The 27,280-nt window shown below is 34.8% G+C and overlaps 1 protein-coding gene across 1 annotated transcript; it reads left to right on the top strand.

The window, feature by feature from the left end:
- Positions 1–24,836: 24,836 nt before the first annotated feature.
- Positions 24,837–26,015, top strand: LOC131768230 (upstream-binding factor 1-like protein 1). Its single transcript, XM_059083928.1, has one exon. The coding sequence runs from the start codon at positions 24,849–24,851 to the stop codon at positions 26,013–26,015; it is 1,167 nt and encodes a 388-aa protein (XP_058939911.1). The 5' UTR covers positions 24,837–24,848.
- Positions 26,016–27,280: the final 1,265 nt, after the last annotated feature.

The following is a 27,280-nucleotide window of genomic DNA, read 5'->3' as shown; positions in this document are numbered from 1 at the left end:
ACAGACACAGTTCTAAGGTAATGGGAGATAATGGGAAGTAACTGAGAAGACAATTCTCTGCAAATAGACCAGGTAATGAGTACCCAGTTGGCAGTCAGAGGGCCCTGTGCCTTTGACATTGCAGTTGGGATCTATATTAGTCTTTTCTCCCCATGCGTTAGGACTTGGGATCCTATAGCTTTATTTCTGGCATGAATATCTTGCCTATGTCCCCAGCCCAGAGATGGCATTAGTTCTCATATTAAGGTGAGCTTTCTATGAAAACTTACCACTAGAAGTTAAATGATGTCTTAGTCCAAGCCCCAGTTACTAGAAAAGTATTGTTTTATCACCATTTCCCATGGTGGTAAAATTAATGAGTCCCTGTCTCTCTCTATACCACTGCTTGTAAAGAGACAGCATACGAAGTAAAGATATGCTCTGTCTCTAGAGTCTAGAGTCACTGGGATTGTTTATTCTGCCCTACCTGGCAGGACCTTGTCTTTGATATACTTCCCCCAGGTCCTCAGTGATGCTTATCACTTATGCTGCCACCACTGCCACTGCTTCTGCCACGTGGCTGGCCTATGTGTTAGTGTGGACCATTTCATATTCTACCAAATAAGGGGCAGTTCTCACATCAAGGATTATAGGTATTTAATAGTGTTCCCCTAAGGCGAGCCTGGATCTTTACCTACAATCTTCTTTCTGTTGTCTATTTGGACCGGAAATAAATTCCACACTTACTGACATCCAGTGTCACTTAGTGTCATTCCCATCACCACTGACCCACAGCCTTACAATGGAGCATAAGGCACGATGCAGTAATCCCCCCTCATTGTCGGTTTTTGTTTCCAGTTTGAGTTACCCATGATCAACTGCAGTCTGAGAATATTAAATGGAAAATTCCAGAAATAAACAATAAGTTTTAAACTGCATGCTGTTCTGAGTAGCGTTTTGAAACCTCCCACCATGCTGCTCTGTCCATCCAAGGATGTGAATCATCCTTTTATCTGGCACATTCACTCTGTATATGCTACCCACCTGTTAGCCACGTAGCAGCCCTCTGCCTTATCAGATCGACTGTCATGGTGTCCCAGTGCTTGTGTTCAAGTGACACTTCTTTTACTTAATAATGGCCTCAAAGTATAAGAGTAGAGAAGCTGGCAATTCAGACATTCTCTTACTGTGCCTAATATAAATTAAACTTTTTCATAGATATGTATATATAAGAAAAAGTATAGCGTGTATATATCTAGGTTTTGTAGTATCCATGGTTTCAGATATCCACTGGGAGCATTGGAACATATTGCCTTGGATAAGGGATAGTGACTCTGCTATTTTACTGATCTCACCTGCAGCCACGTTCTTCCATGTCCTCCTCCTTGAGGTTACAGCTGGCTTTCTTGCTATATATTAAACATATACAAAATTGTCCCATGTGTTGTTGGCTTACTTAGAGTTCCTTTGTCTGGTGTGTGTTCTCTCCAGATAGCCACAAGACACCCTCTCTTATTTCAAACTCACTAAATGCTGTCTTATCAGTGCTACCTTCTCTGGTCACCCTATATAATTTATACTCTGACCTACCACTTTATGTTCTATTAACCTACCTTGTTTTACTCCATAGAATTTATCACTATAGCACATGATATATATTTACTTTATTGCTTAATTATCTATACTTCCCTCAAGAGAATGCAAGCTATAAGAGGGCAGAGACATTGTATGTTCCCAACTGCACAACCTCAGCACTCAGTGCATTATGGTGACTGGCAAATTGTCGGAGTTCAATAAACATGACAACATGAATGAAAGGCCATCTTGAGACATGTCTGTAGTACATTTTCTATATTCTGTGCTTCTATATAGAGGGGAAAGTTGTCCAGTTATATATATATATTACCAAAAAGGTTGTATATTAATCCCTTTTTTATAAAAGTTTCATCTGTTACCTCAAGCACCAACTTGTCAAACGAAAATTATACTATGAATCTCTAAAGACTTAACAAGTCAATATCAAATGAACTCATATTTGCATTTCTAAATATTCCAATATGTGTATGTACATTAAACTCTCTTAGTTTTATTGATAGAAACAGCATTTGTAATCCACTACATTTTCTAAATTTACATCTTGAAAACAATAAGCAGGTATTCAAAATTTTGGTTTAAAGTTTTCTGTTTGGAAAATAATTTTATTTTGCACAACATATTTCAGCAAAAACACATTTCCCACCATATTTTGAAACATTATTGTGAAAGAAGTTCAATCAAAAATGAAACTGGAGGGGATAAAGTGGAAAATCTCACACTTGTGGCCTCAGAAAAATGAAACTTGACAGAGAGACTGATTTCCTGTAAATGCCTGATTTACAGAAAACTGATAAAACTGAAATTTTCTTAAATGATAGGGAGTTGGTCAGGGGTTGCCCAATATCAACCTTGGGAAATTGTGCTTATGGTTTACAGAGCCATGAACAAGAAATCAATGACCCAGGTCAGGTTGGTCTCACAAAAGGAGCTGAATTAAGCTTTGTTTATATGACTGCCTGGTTTTGTCTGCTCAGGGAATTTTCACAGCCTGTCTGTCTCCATTTGTTTTGATTTTAACAGACTCTAACTGAACTCTCCCTTCTACATCCCCTGCCCATATATACAGCCTAGCCCCAAACCCTCAAGGGATGCACCTGTAGCTTGCTACAGTTTGCATGTCCCAAACTGCCACCCCTCTGCTATTCCTGAATAAATTCATCTTTTTGCCAATGTTGCGCTGGCCTCAGTTTATCTCTTTAGTTAAGTAAACCTTATGTGGCCTCAAATATTTGTGTTTTTTGTGGCAAATCAACATGAGTTGAGAATTCAGTGGAAAATCTCACTGAGTTAATTCTAATTTCTTTCTTTTCTGTGATCTAAATAAAAGGGAATACAATAAATATATAAAAGAAAGTCTTAGTCACAAAAGGGGATTCCTAACTTCCAAAAGAGTTTTCCAAGATGAAGACATCTTGAAGCAATTATCTCTGCTGCCAGAACGTCCACAATAGAAACCCTTTCACCTGAGTTAGAGGCAGCCTGACATTTGAACTCTCAGGCAAATCTGGCTTTGCCTCAGGCGACTCTGGAGATAGGCTTAAAATCTTACTCTGAGACATTCCATTATCCCATTTAAACTAATCCCCACCCAAAGACTCTTTATCATTCAATTGTACCGTTTAAAACCATTGATTTGGGCTAAGCAGAGTTGAGTAGCTGAAGCCTGCTGGGCCCATAAAACCATTGTTTTACATTATCAAAATCAACATAAGGAAAGAGGAGAGGCAAATGCCACCTTGGGGATAGAGGATGCAGGTCAGATAAATATTTATGTCCCCAGTAGAAATATTCTATATGCAGTTTCCTCTTTTCCTCACTTAGCTGTGACCTATCATCTACATCAGGTGTTAGCATTCCAATGTAATCACCTAGAGATTGATTAACCACTTAAGATTCTGCAGTTACAAGGAAAACATTTACTAAAGGTAACAGAGAGCCTGGATAGTATTTTGGGACCTTGACCTGTCTTTTGAGTTTAAGAAAAGATGCTGTCATCTTTCTGTAGGAGACAGCATCTGGTATGCAAGATAAAATGTTGTTTCTCTAATATGCTCCAACCCCAAGGAACCAGCTGATTAGAAGCCAGGAAGACAAACTTAGATATTTGCTTGCCTCTGTGGAAATTAAATTGTCATTGTGCCAAGGGTATACAGAAAATATCCATTAGCAACTGATGTCAGTATGTTTATGTAGAATTTGAATAGGCTCTTTATACAGATCAAAATTGGCTATGTGGAAAGAAATAGAGATCAATTACACACTTGGAACCTGAACTCTTAAAATAAATATCAAGGCAAAGAGAGAGGACAAATTTTAGTTCTTGTCTAGTTCCTTCCCTGAAGCTCAGATGAGGACCATTTCTATTTTCTTACAAAAAGAATGATCATATTTTTTACAGAGAGATTGTAAAAAAAAAAAGCCTGGGACTTTTATATGTGAAAATGCTCTGAATTGTTAAGAGCTGATGGCAAAGTTAGTGTAAATCTATAATACGGTAATAGTTTAGAAGAACTGATCACAACATGAGGTTGAATTCAATGCATTCTATGCAAGATTTCTTGTTAACACACATCGTTAGAAATATACATGTATATCTGGACCATGATATTTGTTAATTATCACTTCTAGATTCCTATCTTCACAATAATGACAGATTGTTTCCACTTATTTCCTCTTCTGAGCTGGTTTACTTGAAGTAATATCTTTCCTGCCTGCCCAAGATGGGGATAGTAAAGACTGAAAACAGGCAGGATTTTTATTAACATAACCAAAAACTGGATGATGAAAGAAATACAGTGCCATAGATTGAAAAATGAATGTATAAATTAAAAAAATATATATTCTCAAGAGGCTGATATTTTTCTAATTGCATTTTTTATGTTAGTTGGAAGATTGATATACCCTATCATTGATTGTTAGAGGAATGGAAAAAGGACAAGGATTCTGAAACTATCATATGCCAGGTAATATATTGACACATAGGAACTTCAGATATATTCTCCTATTTATTCTTCACAGCCATCCTATTAGATGTGTAATATTTCTCTTTCACAAAAGAGAAACTAGAGCTGGGTTTCTTCAACATTTATGTTAGTGTGTGATAGTGATTTAAACTCAATTCTTTTTTTTTTTAACATCTTTATTGGAGTATAATTGCTTTTCAATGGTGTGTTAGTGTCTGCTTTACAACAAAGTGAATCAGTTATACATATACATATGTTCCCATATCTCTAAATTCAATTCATTTTAATCACAAAATTTCAGCTCTTTCTAGTATATTGTCATGCACACTACATTGTGTGTATGTGTACATGCACACAGATTTATAAGCTCTCTCTCTATTATTTTACTCTTACTCTATACTCTATATTCTTACTCTGTTCAAACTTGACTAAAATGTTAGTTTATTATAATTTGCTTAAAATATGCTAGTTTGTCATAAATTTTCACATATACACCAAAGTACTGAATATGTTTGAGTCATAAGAAAGATATAAATTTTATATTCAAATAATTTATCACATATTTTGGAAATACATGTGAATAATAAAGACAGTATATAAATATATATGTATATTTAAATATTGAACTTTTTAGACTGGGGAAGTATAGAATGAATACAGGGTTAGAAGTGGCTATAGTCATGGAATTGAAGCTAGCAAAATGGTGTAACAAAAACAAATATACACTGCAGGGTAATAAAAGAGATGGTTTCACAAGTCATAAGGAATAAAGAAATTACAATATACACTGAGATCCTAAATTGTCATCACTATTAGTAGGATCAGTTGAAGAGCTATAAGCAATGAGAACCTGGTAAATTTTTTAACAACTAGTTCACCAGGCGGGAAAAAAGTAAAAGCAAAAAGCCTGAATTTCCACCATTTGCTAATTACTTGGTGTAAATTTCTGCAACATGGCCATTTTAAGTTCCCAATATTATGTCACCACCTGTGGAAATGGGAAAAGGTGGTCAAATTGGCTCTTGTGAGACAGTTAAGGCTGGCTCCACTACATCACGGAGGTAAGTAAGGTATAAATTATAGATACATCATTCAGTAAATGCTGACCCTTAATTAAGAGAATGCCATCAAAATGATGCTTACAAGATGGCCCATAAATAAAGAGTTTAAAAGCAGGGAGGCCAGTCTTGAAGCTTAAGAGGTAGGTGGGATTAGGAAAGAAACAGTGGAAACAGAGACTAGATAAAAATATATATTTTCTTCACATGTTATGTGAATCAAAATGGAAAAGTTGAATACAATATGAGAATGAACTTGAGGAAATTACACAGATACGTCTAAATGTTTTACCAAATTTGTAGATTTCATTAAATGAAATATCTGAGTAGCTTGAGTTATTAATGGAATTGCAATATGTAATCAATGTAAGACATTTAAAATCAGGTAGACCTAGCATTTACTTAATTTTCTTTCTTTAAGCAGGGTTTTGAAGATATGACCATAAATTTAAAACACTCCATTATTTCTGTATAAACAAAAATAATGTATGTCTTAATTCCATAATTGTTATTGTTTATCATATTTCTTGTGTCCCTAATTTCTGGTATAGCCCACAGTATACTTTGTTAATTATTTCATTTTTTCATATTTTCCTTTAATGTTCTATTTGTTTCTCAAAGCATTGGAAGAAAAAAAAACCTTAAAAAATAAACTATAAACTTGGAGAAATGTCTTGACAACCTTAATGAACAAAAGGAAATATCTATGCTGATATGAATATCTTCCATTTTTGTATCTGTAGTTAATAGTGGATGAGCAAAAATTATGAGTTGAATTGAATGCAATTTAATTACATAGTGTATATTTCAAGTAAATGTGAGCATAAGATTACTAAAAATTTTATCATGATGTTTTTGTTTTTAATTTTAATTATATAACATGACTGTACACTATTTTAGTTATTAGCAAAATAATATGAAATCATTTCATCAGATTTATGTTTGTCACATGTCATAACTGAATAACATTATTCTTAACCAGTATCCTATTATAGGTAACTCATATATAATTTCTATGGAAGTCGCTATGTTGAATCACTGTCAATCTTCTATTGGGGGATATCATTTAATAAACCATTTATAAAAGCTTGACATTATGAACAATGCATAAAGTGTTTATTTAAGAATAAAAATGTTTAATGATACAATTTTAGATTCAGTCAAACAACAATTATATTGCTGGAAAGAAACCTGTAGCTATATTTGATAAAGAAAACACACATTTTATAGCCCTTATTTTCAATCATTTACACTTTTCTTGAAATATTACCCATTAAGCCAAAATTTCTCAGTCTTACACTCAGCTTCAAGGTACAATATTTGGAAAGGTTAGTAAAATTCCATTAAGACATTTTGAGTTATCTAAGGGTGAACTTTAAGAAATTATTCAGACAGTTTTAATACACTTGGAGAGTTGAAAAGTAGTTTTGTTTTTAAAGTTCACACTCGGCACATATTTAGCGTGAAGAATTGACTCCAGAATTTCTCAGGGCAAGTGGAGGAATTTTAGGAGAAAATCTCTGTACCTTCTGTTTGATTCGTAAGTGAGAGGAGATAGATTGTAGCCCATGTGGGGCTGAGAGAAAAGGATGCTTTATTTCTAGCCTTTTAATATCTCTACATCTTTCTGTATCTTTTCATATATTTACTCATATATTCATTGACTCTGTCTGGGCCATCCTGCTGAAAGTTAGAAATTTGAAAATGGATACAAACATTTTCAAATGAGAAAAATATTTTTTAAAGAGAAGCAGATTTGTCTCTTGATATGCTTTAAATTGCTATGGTTTTGTTTATTTTTAGTTCTTAATTACTCATAGGATGATCTTATGCATGCAGTGGGCCTTATCAAAAATAATTTGAGTGAAAGAAGTGACAACAAAAAGGCAAGAGAGGAAGAAAGAGAGAGAGAGTGAGAGAGAGAAAACTTAGATCCAGTGAGGGGTTGGTTCTTTAATTACTTACTTCAGACATAGAGGAAGATGTAGTGTCATATTTCCAGAAATAATAACACCATAACAATGCAAATCAAATATTTAGTCTAAAATGTACATGAAAACTGCAAAAAGCACACTAAATTTTAAAACCCAGAATACTGATTTTTATAGAATGAAAAATATTCAAAACAGAATACTACCATATATTTTCTAAAGGTTTTGAGCCAGAACAAAATTTGGATACCAAATGGCATAATTTTTTAAAAATTAACAAATTAAATCTGGTAATATATGAAAATAATTATATTCTACACACAGTGGGATTTATTCCATATCTCAACTTTTGAAAATCAATCTGTGAAATCTGCTACATTAACAGGCTAAAGAGAAAAATCTTTTGACCATAACAGTTGATACTGAAAAAGCCCAACAGCCATTTATGATAAAAATTTGCAGGACTTCCTTGGTGGCACAGTGGTTAAGAATCCACCTGCCAATGCAGGAGACATGGGTTCGATCCCTGGTCCGGGAAGATCCCACATGCTACAGAGCAACTAAGCCTGTGCACCACAACTACTGAGCCTGCGCTCCAGAACCCACGAGCCACAACTACTGAAGCCTGCATGCTCTAGGGCCTGTGTGCTGCAACTACTGAGCCCACGTGCTGCAACTACTGAAGCCCCATGCTCCTAGATCCTGTGCTCTAAAACAAGAGAAGCCACTGCAATGAGAAGCCCGTGCACTGGAGTGAAGAGTAGCCCCCGCTCACCGCAACTAGAGAAAACCCACGTGCAGCAACAAAGACCCAACACAACCAAAAAAACAAAACAGAAATCTTGCAGTAATTTAGGGATAGAGAGAAACTAACTTAGTCTGATAAAAAGCAGCTAATAAAAACCTAGAGTTAAGATGATTGGTGAAAAACTAAATGCTTTCCTCCTAAGATCAGGAATAAGGCAAGGAAATCTCTCTCACTACCCTTATTCAAAATAGTTCTGGAATTGTTAAACAGTAAAGTAAGCCAAGAAGAAAAAAACAAAAAAGACATACTGATCACTAAAACAAAAAAAGAAAATCAAAAATCTTTTAAAACTGGTAAGTTCATCAATGTCATTGTATATAGGATCAACACAAAAATCAATCAAAATTATATATACTAAGAACAAACACATGGAAACTAAAATTAAAAACACATTTTTATCTACAGTTTCTCCAAAGAACATAAAATACTTTGATATAATTTTAACAAAATATGTACAGTATCTGTATGCTGAAAATTACAAAATGTTATGAAAGAGATCAAGGAAGACCTAGATAGATCTAGTAACATTATTTTCACGGATTAAAAGATATGTTAAGAATGTCAATTCTTCCCAAATTGATCTATTTAATGCAATTCCTATAAAAATTCTATCAAGATTTTTTGTAGAATTAGATAAGCTTGTTTTAAAACAAACATGTTTAGCAAGGGTGGAGGAGTGGGAGTTGTGGGACAAATTGGGAGAATGAGATTGACACATACACACTACTATGTATAAAATAGACAACTAATGAGAACCTACTGTACAGCACAGAGAAATCTACTCAGGGATCTGTGGTGACCTAAATGTGAAAGAAGTCCAAAAAAGAGGGCATATATATATATATATATATATATATATATATATATATATATATACATATATGTACAACTAATTCACTTTGCTGTATAGCAGAAACTAACACAATATTGTAAAGCAACTTTACTCCAATAAAAATTAATAAAAATGAATGAATAAATAAAATTTTTTAAAGTATACAGAAAAGCAAAAATAACTAAAATATCTAAGACCACTTGGAAAAAGAAGAAAAAAGTGGAGTGAATTGCCCTACTAAATATAAAGTCTTAAAATTAAGGCAGTGTGGTAACAACAAAGGAATAGGTATTCAGATCTATAGAAAAGAATAAAAGAAACAGATATAGACCCACAAAAGTATGCCCAACTGTCTTTTTTTCTAAAGTGTAAAAACAATTAAATAGAGAAAAGATAGCCTTTTCAACAACTGATGCTGGAGTAATTGAACATTCATAGGTAAAAAGCTGAACCTCTATGTAAATCTCACAACATTGATTAAAAATGAACCATAGATTTAACTGTGAAAGGTAAAACTATATAACTTTTAGAAAAAAAAATACATAGGAGAAAGTAAGTATTCAGGGGCTAGGGCTAAGGCAAAGAATTCTTAAACTTGACAACAAAAGCACAGTCAATAAAACAAAATATTGATAAATTAAACTTCATCAAAATAAAAAATTTTGCTCTATGATAAGCCCTGATAAAAAGATGAAAAGGCAAGTTGCAGACTGAGGGAAATGTTCTCAAACTACTCAGATGAAAAAGGACTAGTATCTATGTAAAGAATTCTCAAACAACAAACGATTCATTTATAAAATGGGCAAAAGTCATAAACAGACATTTCATGAAAGAGGATTTAAAAATGATCAGTAAGCACATGAAAAGATGTTCAACATCATTAATCACAGGAATACAAATAAAAACCACAATAAGGTACCAGTATGCATCTATAAAAATGGATTAAAATTTTTAAATAGAGAAAACTAAATACAAGCAAAGATGCAGAGAAATTGGATCACTCATGTATTGTTTGTAGGAGTGTAAAAGGGTACAGCCAAACCACAAAAGAGTTTGGTGAAGATGGCAGAATAAGACATCAATAAGATAATAAGATCTTGAAGAAAAAACTGCACCCCTGTCATCATTACAATATTACTCATCATAGTCAAAATATGAAGACAACACGTGTCTATTGTGTGTATGTATATATATCTATATATCTATATAGATATGTAGATATATATACAAAATAGAATAACAATCAGCCATGAGAAAGAGGGAAATCCTGTCATTTTTAATAACATGGATGAAACCTGAGTGGAATATACCAAGTGAAATAGAGAACGACAAATACTGCATGATATCACTTATAAGTGAAACCTAAAAAAACTGGGTTCGTAGAAACAGAGACTAAAATGCTACTTACCTGGGGCTGGGCAGGAGAGGATATTGGGGAGACACTGGTGCAAAAATTCAAACTTCTGCTTAGAAGATGAGTAAATTCCAGGGATCTAATGTACAACATGGTGACTATAGTTTAATATACTGTATTATGTACTTGAAAGTTGCTAGAAGACTAAATCTTAAATGTTCTCACCAAAAAAAGAAAGGTAATTATTTGAAGTGATAGAGGTGTTTACTTACCCTACTGTAAGGATCACTTTGCAATATATGTATATCAAATCATCACTGTGTAACCTTAAACTTAAATGCTATGTCAGTTATATCTCAGTAAACCTGAAAAAATAAAATAATAAAGAGTTTGGTAGTTTCTTATATTAATAAACACACAATTACTACACTACATAGCAGTTACACTCTTGGTCATTTATCCCAGAGAAATGAAAACTTGTCCACACAAAATTCTGTACATGATATTCATAACAGCCTGATTCATAAAAGTAAAAAATCAGAAAAAACCCAGATGTCCTTCAGTGGGTGAACTGTTAAGTAAATGGGTTATTTTCATACCACAGAATACCTCTTAACAATAACAAGGGATGAACTATGATACATGCAACAACTTGGATATAACTTTAGGGGATCATACTATGCAACAAACAAAAACAAAAAAAACTACGCCCTAATATTCCATACTGTGTGCTTTCACTTATGTAACATTCCTGATGGCATTCCTGAAATGGCAACATTACACAGATGGAGAAGAGATTAATGGCAGCCAGAGTTGTTCTGGAGGTGGAAGTGGGTGGGTGTGGTTATAAAGGGACAACAGGAAGCCTCCTCAGCCATAGTGGTAACTAAATGAACTTATACAAATGATAAAAATTCATAGACTAAACACTCATAAGTACATGCAAGTGAGTACATGTAAAATTGATGAAATCTGAATAATACTGGAGGCTTATGTCAATGTTGATATCCTGGTTATGCTAATGATTTAATTACTATAAAGATTTCCATTGTCTCATATCCAGTGGTCTTAAGATAAGAAGATCTCAGGGCAACAGAATGAGTAAATATGCACAGATACTAAGTTGAGGAAAAACTCTATGAAAAAAAAAATCTAGAATGTCAAAGTCACAACTTCTGCATCTGGGATGCTTCACAATATAAGCTACATTTATATTAGAAAACCTGGCATACATTCTGTGTGTCTCTTCTTGGGCATAGCTCTGTCATGGCTGGCATCATATGACAGAGGCGAGAAGTAAAAATAGTTTGTATTTCAGTTGTTAGAAATTGGAAAGTTCAAAAAGCTCACACTGTAGGTAAATATCCAAGGAAGTTAAGTTATAGGATCCAGAGATGAGGACAAATGGAATAATTGAAATTTTGTCACAGAGGCAAAATATGCTAGTATAAATCTGAATTCTATATCCTAGCACATGATTTATCTGCTTTGTCCAAAATATATGATGTAGCCTTCCAGCACATATACAGTCTTTTACTTTTGGAAGAGCTGATTGGCTTCATGTGATGAATAAAACCATGATAAGTTTCTACTGAAAATTTTCTTCCATTTATCTTAGTCTAGGTCCACATATAATGACATATAATGACCTTCTATAGAAGGAAGATTCTAGTTGAGAGCCATCATCAAAGGCTGGAAATAGACTTTCTTGTTCTTTTCATTTATAATCTAAAATAAATACACCCCAGTGTATTTATAAATCAGTCTCATGAGATATATTAATTTAATTATAATATTTTACAACAAACTCAGAAAAAAAAAAGCAGAGGGTTAGTTGCATGGCAATTTCTCTGTGTGAATTTGAAGATTGCTGTGAACATTTGGCTCCTTTCAAACTCTTCCAGTCAAAAAACAATTTATTTATTGAGTAAACTTGGATTAAGTTCATTTTAGGTTAACCTCAGGAAATGTCTGATACTCTTTCATATTTTTTGACAGATAGAAATTGCAGTTTCCTCTTGTTCAAATTAATGGAATGTGCCAGGAACTCTAAGTAAAGGGGATACTCAGCCAGAAAATCATGACCTCCTGAAACTCACAATTTAGAGGGGAGATTGAAATGTAAATCAATCCCAGTGACTACTGCCAACTGTTTTATTACTCTTATATGAGGGAAGACCAAACAGGACCTGGAGATAATGAGCTTTTCATTCAAATACTAGATTTCAAAATCCACTCTCCCATAATTATTTCTCAACACTTGTATACAGGGAAACATGTCAGTTAATACTCTCTCCTTCAGGACCAGGTTGTATTGGCTCTGGAGTAGTTAAAAAAAAGGTGTGTCCCTCACTCATCTTTGCCATCTCAGTAAATAGAACCACCTTCATTCTACATTGCCTATGCAAATACATGGGGTCATCCTTGATTCTTCTTTTTCTGTTTCACCCCAAATCATCCAATTCTATTAGCTCTACCATCAAAACATATTCTGGGGGTGTCCCTGGTGGTCCAGTGGTTGGGACCCCACCTTCCAATGCAGGGGCTGTGGGTTCCATCCTGGTTGGTGAGCTGAGATCCCACGTGCCTCATGGCCAAAAAAACAAAACATAAAACAGAAGCAATATTGTAACAAATTCAATAAAGACTTTAAAAATGGTCCACATCAAAAAAAAAAAAAAAGAAAAAAAGGTCCACATCAAAAAACATTTAAATAAAAATAATTCTGGATACAATATTTCACCTTCTCCATTAGCAATACAGGCCAATACAATTCTTCCTTCCCGGGTCCCCACCTTTACAATTCTGCAATCTAGCGTTCATATAACAGCAGGAATAATACCACATAGCAGGGTGAGAATACCCATTCCGTAGCTCCATTATAAAATATAGAACAAGGACTCAAGAATTACTGGGCTTTATTTAATGCCACCCTCCCACTTGTTCCCTGCATTCCAGCTGCGCTGGCTTCCTTGTTTCTTCTCAAATACAGCAGTGACTTTCCATCTTGGAGACGTAAGGCATGCTGTTCCTTCTGCTTGGATTATTCTCCTAGAAATATTTGCACATAGTCTCTCATTTCACTTAAGTTTCTGTTCAGATGTCACATCTCAGAGAGTCTTCTGAGATCCTTCTTAAATAGAAACTTCTGGCTCTGTTACTGCACTAGGGTTGCCTAGTTTAATTTGAAATGCAGATAAATAACAAACATTTTTAGTAAAAGTATTCCTAAAATATTCTATGATAGATTTATATGGCATGAGGTCTCTTTCTTTTTCTGAAATTTAAATTTAACTGGGTGTCCTATATCTTTATTGACTAAATCTGTCATCCTTATTTATTATACTTTTTTTCTCATAGAATCTCATTCTACATGACATTAGATTATGCTTTTTAAAAATTCATTTGACGTCTGTTTCTTTCACTAGACTGTAAGATCCATGAGAGTAGAAAATTGATTTCCTGTGTTCAAAAGTAGATGATAACACAGAGAAGGAGCTATTGCATAGGAGATGTTCAGTCAACGTTTGTTCAGGAAAGAGAGAAAACATTATGCCCCACTTGCTTTATGTGGTGGAGTGCAACAATGGGGCCGGCAATGCGTGTGGTAAAAGCCAAGCCAGAAATGAAATTGAGAAAGTGAGATTTATTTAATACATGGCAAATGAGCAGCAGGTGAGATCAAGAGGGGATCTGCCTGGGGCAGAGAAACTGGGCTTCATTTATGATCCCTTCTGGTCACCCTTGGGTTAAAGTTCCACCCATATTGTGGTTAAGGCTGGGTGTGTCATTGCTCCATCTTCCTGGAATGCCAACTGCTGTGACTGCTGTTAATTTTCCATTTTGGGAGGGTGCAAATGTCTTATCTTGAAAGGACCTCCCCAGCCTAAGATTGCTATTCTGTTGTTAAGCTCCACACCATATATATATATACATGTGTATGTTTCACATCCTTAATAAATACACATCTGGAAGACCAAGCACAGACTTACAGAGCCTATGGAAATTGAAACATGAGAAAATGTAATTGGAAAAAACATTAAAAAATCAAGACAGTCAGGAAACACTTTTTTTTTTTTTTTTTTTTTTTTTTTTTTTTGGTGCTAGGCGGGCCTCTCATTGTTGTGGCCTCTCCCATTGCGGAGCACAGGCTCGGGACGAGCAGGCTCAGCGGCCATGGCTCACGGGCCCAGCCGCTCCACGGCATGTGGGATCTTCCTGGACCGGGGCACGAACCCGTGTCCCCTGCATCGGCAGGCGGATTCTCAACCACTGCGCCACCAGGGAAGCCCAGGAAACACTTTTAAAGTTTCATTCTACATAAAAAGATCTGCTTTAGCAATTGAAGATATTGAAGCAGTATTACGCATGATTGAAGAGGATTTGGAAGGCTAATGCTAACAAATTTGGCTTCATTAAGTAGTAATCCTTTCTACTATTTGACAAAGCATTTACAATTCTGATTGTTTTTTTCCAAAGTCCCCTCCCATATTTCCATGAAGACAAAATCTCAACAGTCTAGGTTTTTGTCATCAACATATTTTCAAAGGACAGGCCCTTGTTTGAGTGACTCTTTTGGTAAGGATAAATTATATACATGGTTAATTCAGGCTAATTCATGGCCTCACATGTGCTGGCCATATTCGAGTAAAGTGACCAGTGGAAATGAGCTGGTGTTGGGTTCTGAAGTATGGGAAAAGGTAGAAAATATAAGAAGCACATTTGGATTGCATACAATTATGTTAATAATTGAAGCTACAAGCCTGAAGTATAACTTTATGTCAATGCCATCAGTAAACCAGATGCAAAGATGTCTCAGAATTGATTTACCTTCCATCAAGTTCTAATATCATTTTAATACAAAAAGAAAGGTCAGAGGAATCAACTTTGAAATGGACTTCGAATAATGTTTGAATTTCAAGGCTATTTAAAATAATCCTCACAATGTTAATAATACTGTAGGATTCCCCTCCCTTTATTTCATTAAAATGCCTGATATTACTTCATGTACAGATATCCTAACATGGTTTGTGGGGAAGGAGTATTGCAAGTACAACATTATAGATATATTAAAATTTAAATAATTTGGGGAACAAGAACCAAGCTTTAAAGGTCTGTCCTCAGTGAATGACATCTCTTCTAAAGAGGATTCCAAACAGTGACAACACACATTTGAAGACATCTTTTCTTAAAGGTTTGTGGCTTTTAAGACATTTGTTCTGAAGTCTCAGAGTTGCAGGCATTTTGTCAATTATGACATGGCAACATTAGCACTGCACTCACTTGATGTTAGAATATTTATATTTATTCTCTGAGAACGTTCAATCTTTAATTTCCAATATCTAAACCTTTGTGATATTTGAATTAATCAAATATGTTGAAGTATTTACTTGTTTTTACAATCATGGCTATTGAATAGGCTACTGCATGGGTCATTGCTCTTATTTACTTCCTGATGTTTTAGCAAAGGAAAGAACTCAAATCATTGATTTTCTTTCTATCTCCTGGCATTTTAACAGGAACTATTTACAAGTCAGTTGATGATACAGTAAATTTTTTTTAAAGACTTTTCTTTATTATATTCTTCAAAGTATTTTTTCAATAAACAAAGTTTGATTTTCACAAGTTAAATAGAAACAAAAATGAACTCAGAGAATAAAAGTGAAAATGGAGAGATGATATAAAGTATAAGTAGTATAAGAAAGATAAGAATGATTGATACAAGAAAAATAGATAAAGTAGATGCTTAAAGTATGCATGTAAATTTTATTATTATAAGAACTGGTTTTGTAAATCACTCATTAACAAACATAATAAAATTCAGTTAAAAGCACCACCATGCTAATAAAAAATTTAGTCACTTGAAATATTATTGTTATTATTATTTAAACTGCATACATGAATGAACACTTGCTTAATAAAACACTAACCTCATAAATCTAGAGCAGTTGCATGCTTTTAACAATTGATGATTGGCAAATTCTGTATTTAGTGTACATTGTTAATCGATGTTGTAGTTTTCATTGTTAGAAAATTAGTGTCAAAAACAGATTATAAAATATTGTAATTCCTCATTAAGCAAATTGGAAGTATAAAACTTTATATTTCACTACCAGTTTTTTAAGAAAGTTTAATTTTTAATTTTTTAATTTGGCTCTATTGCCTGCTGGTTTATGATTAACACAACAATGGAAAAATATTTAAATGATTTTTATTTTAATCAATCTATAAGAGTTATACTCACAAGATCATTTACACAACGAGAACTCTAACAATTTTATAAAGCTTCATAATTGACAAAAATCATTTCATATATATTATTCTCCAACATTATCTCTTAAATGGTCCACTTTTATTTTACTGTATTTAGATGCTGATTTCACGACAGCACGAAATCACCAGAGGTGTTTGGGTCTTATGTGAACTTTCTCTTTCTTTCAACTAGTCTATCTACCTATTCATAAACCAAGAGTTTTACTTATTGAGGTTTTATACTATTTTTTAATATCAGGTACAGCTTATGCTTACTCAGTAGTTCTTCTTACTAAGAACTGTGTTATTTTTATTGGCTTATTTTTTCATATGAACATGAGAATCAATGTCTAGAAAAAATATTTTAACATTTTGCTGGGAATATATTATTTGTAAATCAACTCAGGGAAAATTAACATTGTTAAGTTATTAAACCTCCTGTACCAAGGAGGCATACAATTCCATTTGTGTGCTTCTTTTGTGTCGTTCAGGAAGTTTCTAGTTGGTGTAAATCGGTAACTTTTCCATTTTTCTATTTATTTTTCATAATGTCTTTTTTCTACTATAGACTTCTTTATACTTACCTATTTCAGAGACTCTATCAGTCTGTTTTATTATCTAAACCTTACAATATGTTTAACCTTCAAACCTAACTCATATAAATATTTCCTCATATATATCTTTAACGTTAAATTGAATCTGATTTATGGCTCTGTTTTTCTTGGAAATCCCGTACAGCTTTGTTTGAGTGTGTTTTCCTCTACAGTAATTTTTCTCTCTCTTCTAATTGTCAGAATGATCACTTCCATAGGGATTATTTTATTTTATTTTATTTATTTTTTAGATTCTACTGTGTTCTCTGAGGACCTAGGGATAATTTTAAACTATAGTTTCTATGTTTCTATGGTATAGTAAATCTATATTAGAATTAGTTCCTTAGTTACATATTGTCAGAGGATTTATTTTTTCCACTCAGATCTCAGGGAGAGATATAAAACTTTCCTCCTTTTCTACCACATGTGTGAGAAGAATTGTTTCTCTAAATTTAACTAAGGGTGCAACATTGAAAGGCATTTAGCTCTTGCAAAGGTCACATTTCCATTGCTAAATTGTCATATAAATTCTTGTCCCTGTGTGTATATCAAAAAACAGAATATATGACACTAATTAAGCAAATGGATAACAGTCATTATGTAATTACATATGTAATGATGTAACCGATTGCATAACTAATTACAATTACCTCATTAATTTGAAGTAATTCATATTGATGCACCCTTTCCAACCACTCAGCACTCACCTCATCAGCTCATATTCGCATGGTTAAAGCTACAATTTTCATGTTTTCCACTTTATTGTCTATTGTAGGAGCCCTAAAATCTTAGAATTATTTGCAGGAGTCCATAGGTGTTTTACATAAGGAAGTATTTTCAACTACAATATGCTTTACTTCCTTTCTGTTTGCTCTAATTACTCTGGTGCACATCTGCCTTCAGGGCCGTTTTTGACCCATGAGGCACAGGAGACACTTGCTGCAACAAGCCCACATTGACCGCCATGACTGGCACCCCTGGGACCGGCATCTCGCTAACCCCAGCAGACTGCAGTCACCACTGTTGTTGGAAGCAGAAGGCTAGGGATCATTTAAGGCAAAACTTCATCATATCATGTGTGCATGTGCACACATGCATGTGTGTGCACGTGTGTGTGACTTTTCTTTGTGGCAAAATAGATATTATTCATTTTTGTCTGTCTTTCACAGTATCAATGGAAACTCAACAGCACTGGCTTCCATGTGTCACAGTGCTACACAATTAGTTTGGTCTCACGGGCACATTTAGTATTAAATTGCAGTTCTCCTGCTGCCCTTAAACATGGGTTTAGGAGACTCCATACGTGGGTTATGCTCGTCCTCGATTACTAGATTTTATTTGTAGTTTTTTCAGCTCTGTAACAATTTAGACATTATTATATGGAGCTTGACACTTTCTGTATAATGGGAAGTGTGCCTTTAGCTCCATGTGTTTGCCTGGGCAGTTCACTGGTCTAGGCCTGAATCTCAATACTGAACATGTCTTAAGCTAGATTTGGTACACACACTGCTTCAAAATAGTGGATTCATTCTTCATATAAATTAGTCTAGAAATTTATATTTTTATTTTAAATTAAAAATATATATTTATTTACTTTTTCTACTGAGTTATGCTATAACATAATTTGGAGTTGAGTCATTTAGCAGAAGAAAAGTAAATTGTATTTGCAAAAAAATGATTTCAATAAAAGTTATTTCTCAGGATATGCAGAAAGAACTTTTGTTTTCCTATTCATATTGCATTGTAAACAATGGCACATCTTTTAAATATATGTTTGTTAAAAGCTCACTTGACATTAATTTAATAAACAATGATATAAAATGCTTATATGATACACTTGTTTCATATTATATTAACATCAATCAATTGTTAAGTTTCTTCGAAACTAGTTAAGCACATACCTGTCGTATAAAAAGAACATTTTAATGATGTGCATGTTCTATTTACAATAGCCAAGACATGGAAACAACAAAAATGTCTACTGACAGAGGAATAGATAAAAAAGATGTGGTATATACACACAATTGAATATTATTCAGTCATAAAAAAGAATGAAATAATGCCATCTGCAGCAACATGGATGGACTTACAGATTATCATATTAAGCAAAGTAAGTCAGAAAAAGGAAGATATACCATATCATATCACTTATATGTGGAATCTTAAATATAACACAAATGAACTTATCTACAAAACAGAAAATGACTCACAGATATAGAGAACAGACTTGTGGTTTCTGAAGGTGGAGGCCGGTAGGGATGGATTGGGCATTTGGGATTAGCAGATGCAAGCTAGTATATATCGGATGGATAAACAACAAGGTCCTACCAGGAACTATATTCAATATCCTGTGATAGACCATAATGGAAAAGAATATGGAAAAGAATACATATATGTATAACTGAGTCACTTTGCTATACAGTGAAATTAACACAACACTGTAAATCAAGTATATATCAATAAAAATTTGTAAAAATGTAAATAATGATGTGCATATTAGTGTATGTTTTACATTGTCTAGCTACTATTAAGGAGAAGTATAAATTAATTAAATGTAAAAAGATCAAGACCTAATTGGATATATGTTACCTACTGGGTATATTTTCACATAAATTTTTGATCGAAAGAGAGAAATTAGTTGTTTTTGATCATTTATATTAAAATAGTTCAAAAATAAAGATGTTAAGAATATAATCAGTGGTGCCTATACTATATGACATAACTGATTACACAAAGCATAACAATATTCAAAATGTAATAACTTCTAAACAGAAGTTCTATAATTTAATATTAAAATCAAAGAACTCAGGAAAATTAATAGTGTAATTATACTAAAACATGAATTTAATTTCCTTAATACAATTAACATTTAATACAACTTCAGCTTCATGATTCAACATTTTTAATATTTCCATTATTATATTATCGCTTAAGGGAAAATTAAAATTGAAAGTATTAAATTGCTAAATATTCAAGCAAAATGTAAATGGAGAATTAGAGAATGAATTAATAATATTGATTATTCAGAGTATGTACATATTATGGTGGTAAAGACAGAAATGGAATCTAAATAATTTTAATTTATAAATAACTCTTCATCTTATATCATATTGGATTATTTTCCTGTTTCATTTCATAAGACAAAGGTGATGATTTCAGCTTATGGTCAGTTTTGACTTAAAGATAATACATCAAATTTTTCTTAAAATATGATGCTACATTCTGAAAGGCCATAATGAATTGGCTGTTTTCTCATGTCTTCCAAAAGTTGCTTTATACATCTTGTCCATGTTAGCCATGAGGATGACGGCATCTCCTAACAGATGAGGTGTGTAAATTACATTTCCAGGAGGAGTTACAGAGTGCCCATCACTGCACCACTTGCCAGCTTGAAGATTCTTCTCAGATTTGAAATTTCTATCGAACTAATGCATGTGAATATTACTTAATTGTGGTTTTAATTTGCATTTAACGATTATGACTGATAAGACGCTCAAGGTGTTACTAATTGAGCAATTCTGTAGATTGCCTAATATTTTTTCCACTTTTCAGTGGGTTGAGATTTTTTCTGTTTTTATGTATGTTTTTAGAAGTTTATATAGCATATATAATACATTCTATAATTTTCATAAAATTATTAATAGTGTGGGTGAGTGAAGACATTCTTAATTGTCAGTATTTTATGGCAATGGTGCTTGGGAATAACCTGTAAATTTATTTTAGGCTCTTGGGTTGAAATAGATTTTATTTATCATGTGAAGTATGTATAAGTGCATTCCATAAGCTTTCCCCCTGTGCAAAGGAGAGGATCATTTTTTTTAATGTGCCACTATTATGTTAAAATAAATGAATAGATTTTAAATAGCAAATAAACTTAATTTATTTAGAATAAAAAATACTAGATTTTTCATATATTTTAATTTTCAAATACTGCATCTTAAATATGCTAGAACATTGTTTAGAATTTTGTCCTATTAGTAAAGGAAGATATTTATTCTGTGCTTTTCTATTTTGTATGTTTGCTCTCTGGGATAAGTGTTATGTAAATTTCATAAATTTGTAAACTATAAGTCATTTTCTCAGCTCAAATTTTACTCTATAATGTGGGAATCACCTGTTCTTAAGAAAAAGAAAATGATTTTATGGTAAACAATCAAGGCCAGGTCCTTCCTTCAGGGCATGCATTGACGGTATTTTGTTAAAGCTGCCTTCTGTGGTTATATTACTGTATAGGTTTTTTACTTCCTGAGTCAAAAGATTTTAGAAAACACATATTTCATTAAAATATATCCAAATAGCATTCAATATCACTGTTATTTTTATTATCCGTATTTTTATTAAATTTTCATTTGATTAGCAACTAAATTTGACTATAATATTATTATTGATTTTTACAGACCACTACAATTATAAACTAAACCTTATTTCTGTTCATTACTCATACATTCCTTCTTTTAGCTTTATTAATTTCCACAGGTTTATTTTATTTCCTATTTCTAACCCCTTGTGCTACTTAAATACATAATATTTTATTTAATAATTAAAAAACTAAAATCTGTTGATTTGCTTCCGGTAATAGTTTTTGGTTCATCTCATATATTTGACAGGGGATGTTTTTACAGCTGTTTATTATTATTATTATTAATTAACTTATTTATTTATTTTTGGCTGTGTTGGGTCGTCCTTGCTGAGCCGGGACTTTCTCTGGTTGTGATTCAAGGGCTTTAGAGGCAGGCTCAGTAGTTGCGGCGCACGGGCTTAGTTGCTCCGTGGCACGTGTGATCTTCCCGGACCAGGGCTCGAACCCGAACCCTCGTCCCCTGCATTGGCAGGCGGATTCTTAACCACTGTGCCACCAGGGAAGTGCAGCTACTTTATTTTGAACAAGAAAGTGGCATAATCCAGCGAGTGTCCCCCTAACACGCCAGCTCGTCCCCCACAGCACACTCCCGCTCAGATTTCCCCTGTGTTTTGCAAGAAAAGCGTCTTCTCTCTGCCCAGTCCTGTCATTCTGCCTATCCACTGTCATTCCTCCACATAGGGCTGGCATGGCTTTACCTGGTATCTGCTTAAGGTCCAAGAATAGGGTCCAGATGGAGCAGCCAAGTGGCTGCGACTGGGGCGTTGAAAGCCACTTGGGCAGAGCTGAAGGCACAAACTGAAACCGGGCCACTGACCACTCATCCCGAATCCGAGAACATATACAGATTTGCCCAGATTTCCACAGGTGCTGCCATGTGCAAACCGGTTCTGTAGCTACTTTCACTAAAGCATATTCTGATCAAATAATCTTGCAAAGGAAAGCTCGCCTAGCCTCAAGTCTACAACACAAAAACAAGGAGAATACGACAGATTTTCTGCTGCTATCACACCCGGACCTTCACAAGGGCGGCTGGGGTGTGCGAAGCCTCAGGGCATCCCTAGGCCTAGGCCGTCTGCGCCAGAAACTCCGGGTACTGCCCACGGACCCCGAAGTGGTCAGCCGGCCGGTTGCACGCTGTCCACACCGGATCTCCCGCAAACAGCCTCATGGGCTTCAAGTAGTTCTCGTCCAGCGTAAAATGGTGGTAAATCCCAGCGGGGAGAGGGATCATGTCTCCATTCCCCAAGATCTGGATCTACCTGTCCTCTTTATCCCTCAGGTCGAAGCACCCACTGCTTTTCTGTATCATAATTCATAGGAATTTGATTTATTTCATCACGAGAGTTACTTAATAATTTTACTCATTCTCAAGTAGCTTGAGTCCTAAAAGTCAATTTATATTTAATTTTTATGTATTAGAAAGATAGGAATGACCCTTTCACTCTTTTATCTCTAGGCTGAGCTAAACCATGTGGTGGTGGGGAAACCAACCTTTTACAGATATTGCTGAGGGCCTTGAATGATGGACAGCCTCCATGGCCTCAATAAAACTTAAGATTTTTGAACCTTGAAAAAGAGCTGGGAAGCTCCCAAACACTTCTGATTATTCTTGGGAACGCTGACAGGTGTTCTATAAGTTTACAACAAATAAACAGACAATAAAAACAAAAATCTAAGTCTAGAAGAATGGTCACTACAATGAAGGCTTTGAGCATGCGGTTATAAAGAATTTTGGAGAAAGAAGCATTTCTGGAAAGCAAGTTTGGCTTGTAGAAAGAAACAAGCTGTAGATGATGTAAGAAAAACATGAAGGAATAAATGCCAAGGTAAGTTCTAAGGATGTGTATACTTTGGTAAGTCACTGCATTGAATTAGAATCACAAATGCTAAATAAAATCAAGTTGTTTCTTTTTACATATATATATATATATATATATATATATATATATATATACACAAATTCTTTTTTAAATATTATTTTCCATTATGGTTTATCACAAGGTATTGAATATAGTTCCCTGTGTTATAGAGTAAGACCTTGTTGTCTAACCATTCTCTATATCATAGCTTACATCTGCTAACCCCAAACTCCCAATCCATCCCTCCCCTATCCCCTAGCTTTTGTTATAATTGCATTCTTTTGGATTTAAGATTCCTAAACTCTAAATGACATATTTGTTGTTACTTCGGTGTGTTTGATTTGGCATACAAGGCAATAGTTTTTAAAATAAGTGCAACATAACTATCTATTTTTCTATTTATATATATTTGGAAACCCAATTCTTAGTGCACCTGATATCACCTTCTAACAGAAGAATTTTATCTCTTTTACATGAAATCTAAAAAAAATGATACAAGTGAAGTTATTTACAAGACAGAAATAGACTCTCTGACACAGAAAACAAGCTTATGGTTACCAAAGGGGAAAGGTGTGGGGAGGGATAAATTAGGAGTTTGAGATTAACATATATCCAGTACTATGTATAGAATAGATAACCAACAAGGGCTTATTGTGAAACACAGGGAACTCTACTCAATATCTTGTAATAACCCATAATGGAAGATGGCTCACAGGCATTGTTCCACCTTGCTGATGGCTGAGGAATATAGGATTTGATAACCTTATCACTTGGGGGAAATGGGTGTGGTCTTCAGAGAATATATAAAACATCCAGCAAAGAGCAAAGCTCATTCTTCTCTAGAGCCCAGAGCTGTTGTGTTTGGACTTGGCTGGGCTGTGGAGAATTTTGAAAGTTTCTGCCACCAGGAGGGGAGCATCAATCACTGAACTGAATTTCACAGAGTTACTTACTGAACAAGAGTGGAACATTTCATTAACTGTACCCAAAGAGTCATTTGGAGTGTTGGCTGGACTGTGGAAAACTCTGAAAGTTACAGCTGCTGACCCACCCAGAGAACATAGAACCCCTGATCTGATTGGTTGGATTTTCCTACCAGCATTGATGAAAACCATTACACAATCTTCTGGAACATAGAATCTCACAAACTACAGGATTCCAGAAATAACTCACCTTCTGAATCTTGAGAGTGAAGAAGTTGGAGATTTTGCTGAGGTGTCTGAACTGCTGGGATCATATAAGTGTCCCAAAGACCTAGAAATGGTGTTGCCTAAAGGTCAAGATGACTGGTCCAAAGAAGACATTGTGAAGTTATTGGAACGTATGGAGAATAACATCCCATCCAATGACAGGCACATATTCAAAACAACCCAGTCACAGATGGACTGGGAAAAAGTAGCTTTTAAAGATTTTTCTGGGGAAATGTGCAAACTCAAATGGTTAGAGGTTTCTTATGACTTGAGAAAATTTCGCACTTTGAAAGAATTAGTCCTGGAAGCAAAGGAAGACGTTAACAAATCTTACAAACGCAGAAAACACAAGAAGCATCCTGATTTACCCAAGAAGCATCCTGATTTACCCAAGAAGCCCTTGACGGCTTACCTCCGCTTTTTCAAAGAGATGCGACCCCAGTACAGCCAAAAACACCCTAAGATGAGCAAACAGGAGCTGACCAAGGTTCTGTCTGAGGAACACAAGAAGCTTCCAGAGCAGCTGAAGTTGAAATATAGTCAAGGTTTCCAGAAGGAGAAACAGGAGTTTGATGAGAAAACTGCACTATTCAGAGAACAGCACCCTGATCTAGTCCAGAACTACATGAAATCTGATGTCCCCAAAGGAAGCCAAACCAAAGCACCAAAGAAGTTTCAGGGAAATGTGCAAAAAGTGAAGTCTCCCCCAGAAAACAATTTATCCATGAAGAGAAAATTCCACAGAGAGCCAGAGAAGCCACCTATGAATGGATATCACAAGTTCCACCAGGATTTGTGGTCGAGTCGGGAGCTTCAAGTGTTGCCCCTGAGGGAGCGCATGGTGGAGATTAGTAGACGCTGGCAGCGTGTCCCACAGAACCAGAAGGAACATTATAAGAAGCAGGCTGAGGAGCTGCAGAAACAGTACAAGGTTGACCTTGATCTCTGGCTCAAGAGTTTGTCTCCTGAAGAATATGCCGCTTACAGAGAGGAAACCTATACTAAGCATAAGAACATGAGCATGACAAGAGGCCCAAACCCCAAGGTTAGAAGGATGGATCTGCAGTTCCCATCATCAGGGAATCTTCAAGGAGGGCCTGAACTGGAGCAGGGGCTTCAGGCTCCAGAGATAGAATCATCAAACACTATTGGAGAACATTCTCCTGCCTCAGGTAGATCAGAAGAAAACAAGAAAGGAGAAAGGCAGCAACTCCTCAGACCACAGCAGTGGAGATGAAGATAAAAATTGTGAGTCTGAGGACAATGGCTCCCGCTCATCTACCTCAGGGGACTCCTCTGACTCAGATTCCAACTAAGCATTGTTCACAATCTGAGTGATGGCATAAAGAACTTCCTAGCAAATGGACATGACATCTGCATCAAATTAAAGCATTCTTCTCCCAGTGCCCTTTCATTGCCTTCCTTCTTTCCTTCCCTCTTCAATATAAAGTAAGAAGAACCTGTTGGATAGAAAGCATCTTGTACAGTAATTTCTTGCTCCTCCCTGTAGCCCAAGTCCACTCCCAGAGAAAGTCCATACAATGAAGACTCTTGAAATAAACAATGAGAGGATTGGGCTGCAGTGCACACTGGACTACACTGAGTTTCCTGAACAAAGAAGTTTTGCTCTCCTCATCTTCTGCTGCCAGAACTGTAAGGGAGACCCCGGGAGTCTATGACTTCTCCCTTCTCTGTAGTCCTGTCCCTCAGGACTCTTGCACGGGAAGTGGGAAGGGGAAGATTTGACAGACTGGAGCTAGGAGAGTTGCCTTTAAGAAAATTGTCAAGCTCCTGATGTCTTTCATCCTGCTCTCTGAAGTGAGGAGTTGGCCCTTCCTTAATTTGTGAGTGGGCAGGGCTATGTGGGCAGCAGCATTTCTACATGTATATTTATCTCTTAACTATCACTGAGATTCTTCTTACTGGTTTCAAAAATTAGAAATTAAATTCTTAGAACCACACCATTTCTGTTTGAATGAAATTCTTCTCAAAATCAGTGTCCTTTGACTCTTGGAACTAATTTTCCAGGCCATGTCTATATTTACTCTGGTTTCTGGTGCAGCTCCTTCCAAATGCTTCAGGTTGTAAGTGAACCACATTTTTACCATACACTTAATTTATAGGTATTATGTTATGACTTTGTACGTGTTGTGTGTATAAGTATTTTAGTCCACAGACTAGTGTTTGGGAATTCATGTACCAGTTTGACACTGCTTTTATTATTGTGATTTACTGATATATTTGAAAATGTGTTTAAAGACTGTGCCATTTCTTTTCTAAACAACAACAACAAAAAAACCCCCACAAAAAACAAGTACTTTTTAGTGTATATATGCCCCAAATAGCATATGGGTCATACTTATGCTCTAGTTTATTTCCTATATCTAGCTACCCTGTATTAACTAATCCTGTATTTTGCATGAAGGCCAGGGCATGTTTATCTCACCTAAATGTGTTAGATTTTACTTTATATAAAAATAAAATAAGAAAACCTTTCTTGGG

The sequence above is a fragment of the Kogia breviceps genome, chromosome 13 (genome assembly GCF_026419965.1).
Source record: "Kogia breviceps isolate mKogBre1 chromosome 13, mKogBre1 haplotype 1, whole genome shotgun sequence".
Taxonomy (NCBI): domain Eukaryota; kingdom Metazoa; phylum Chordata; class Mammalia; order Artiodactyla; family Physeteridae; genus Kogia; species Kogia breviceps.
Note: the sequence above shows the minus strand (reverse complement) of the source record. Positions and strands in the feature narration are given on the sequence as shown.

Coding starts and splice junctions, on each gene's coding strand:
- LOC131768230 (XM_059083928.1), top strand. CDS start 24,849: ATGGTGTTGCCTAAAGGTCAAGATGACTGGTCCAAAGAAGACATTGTG.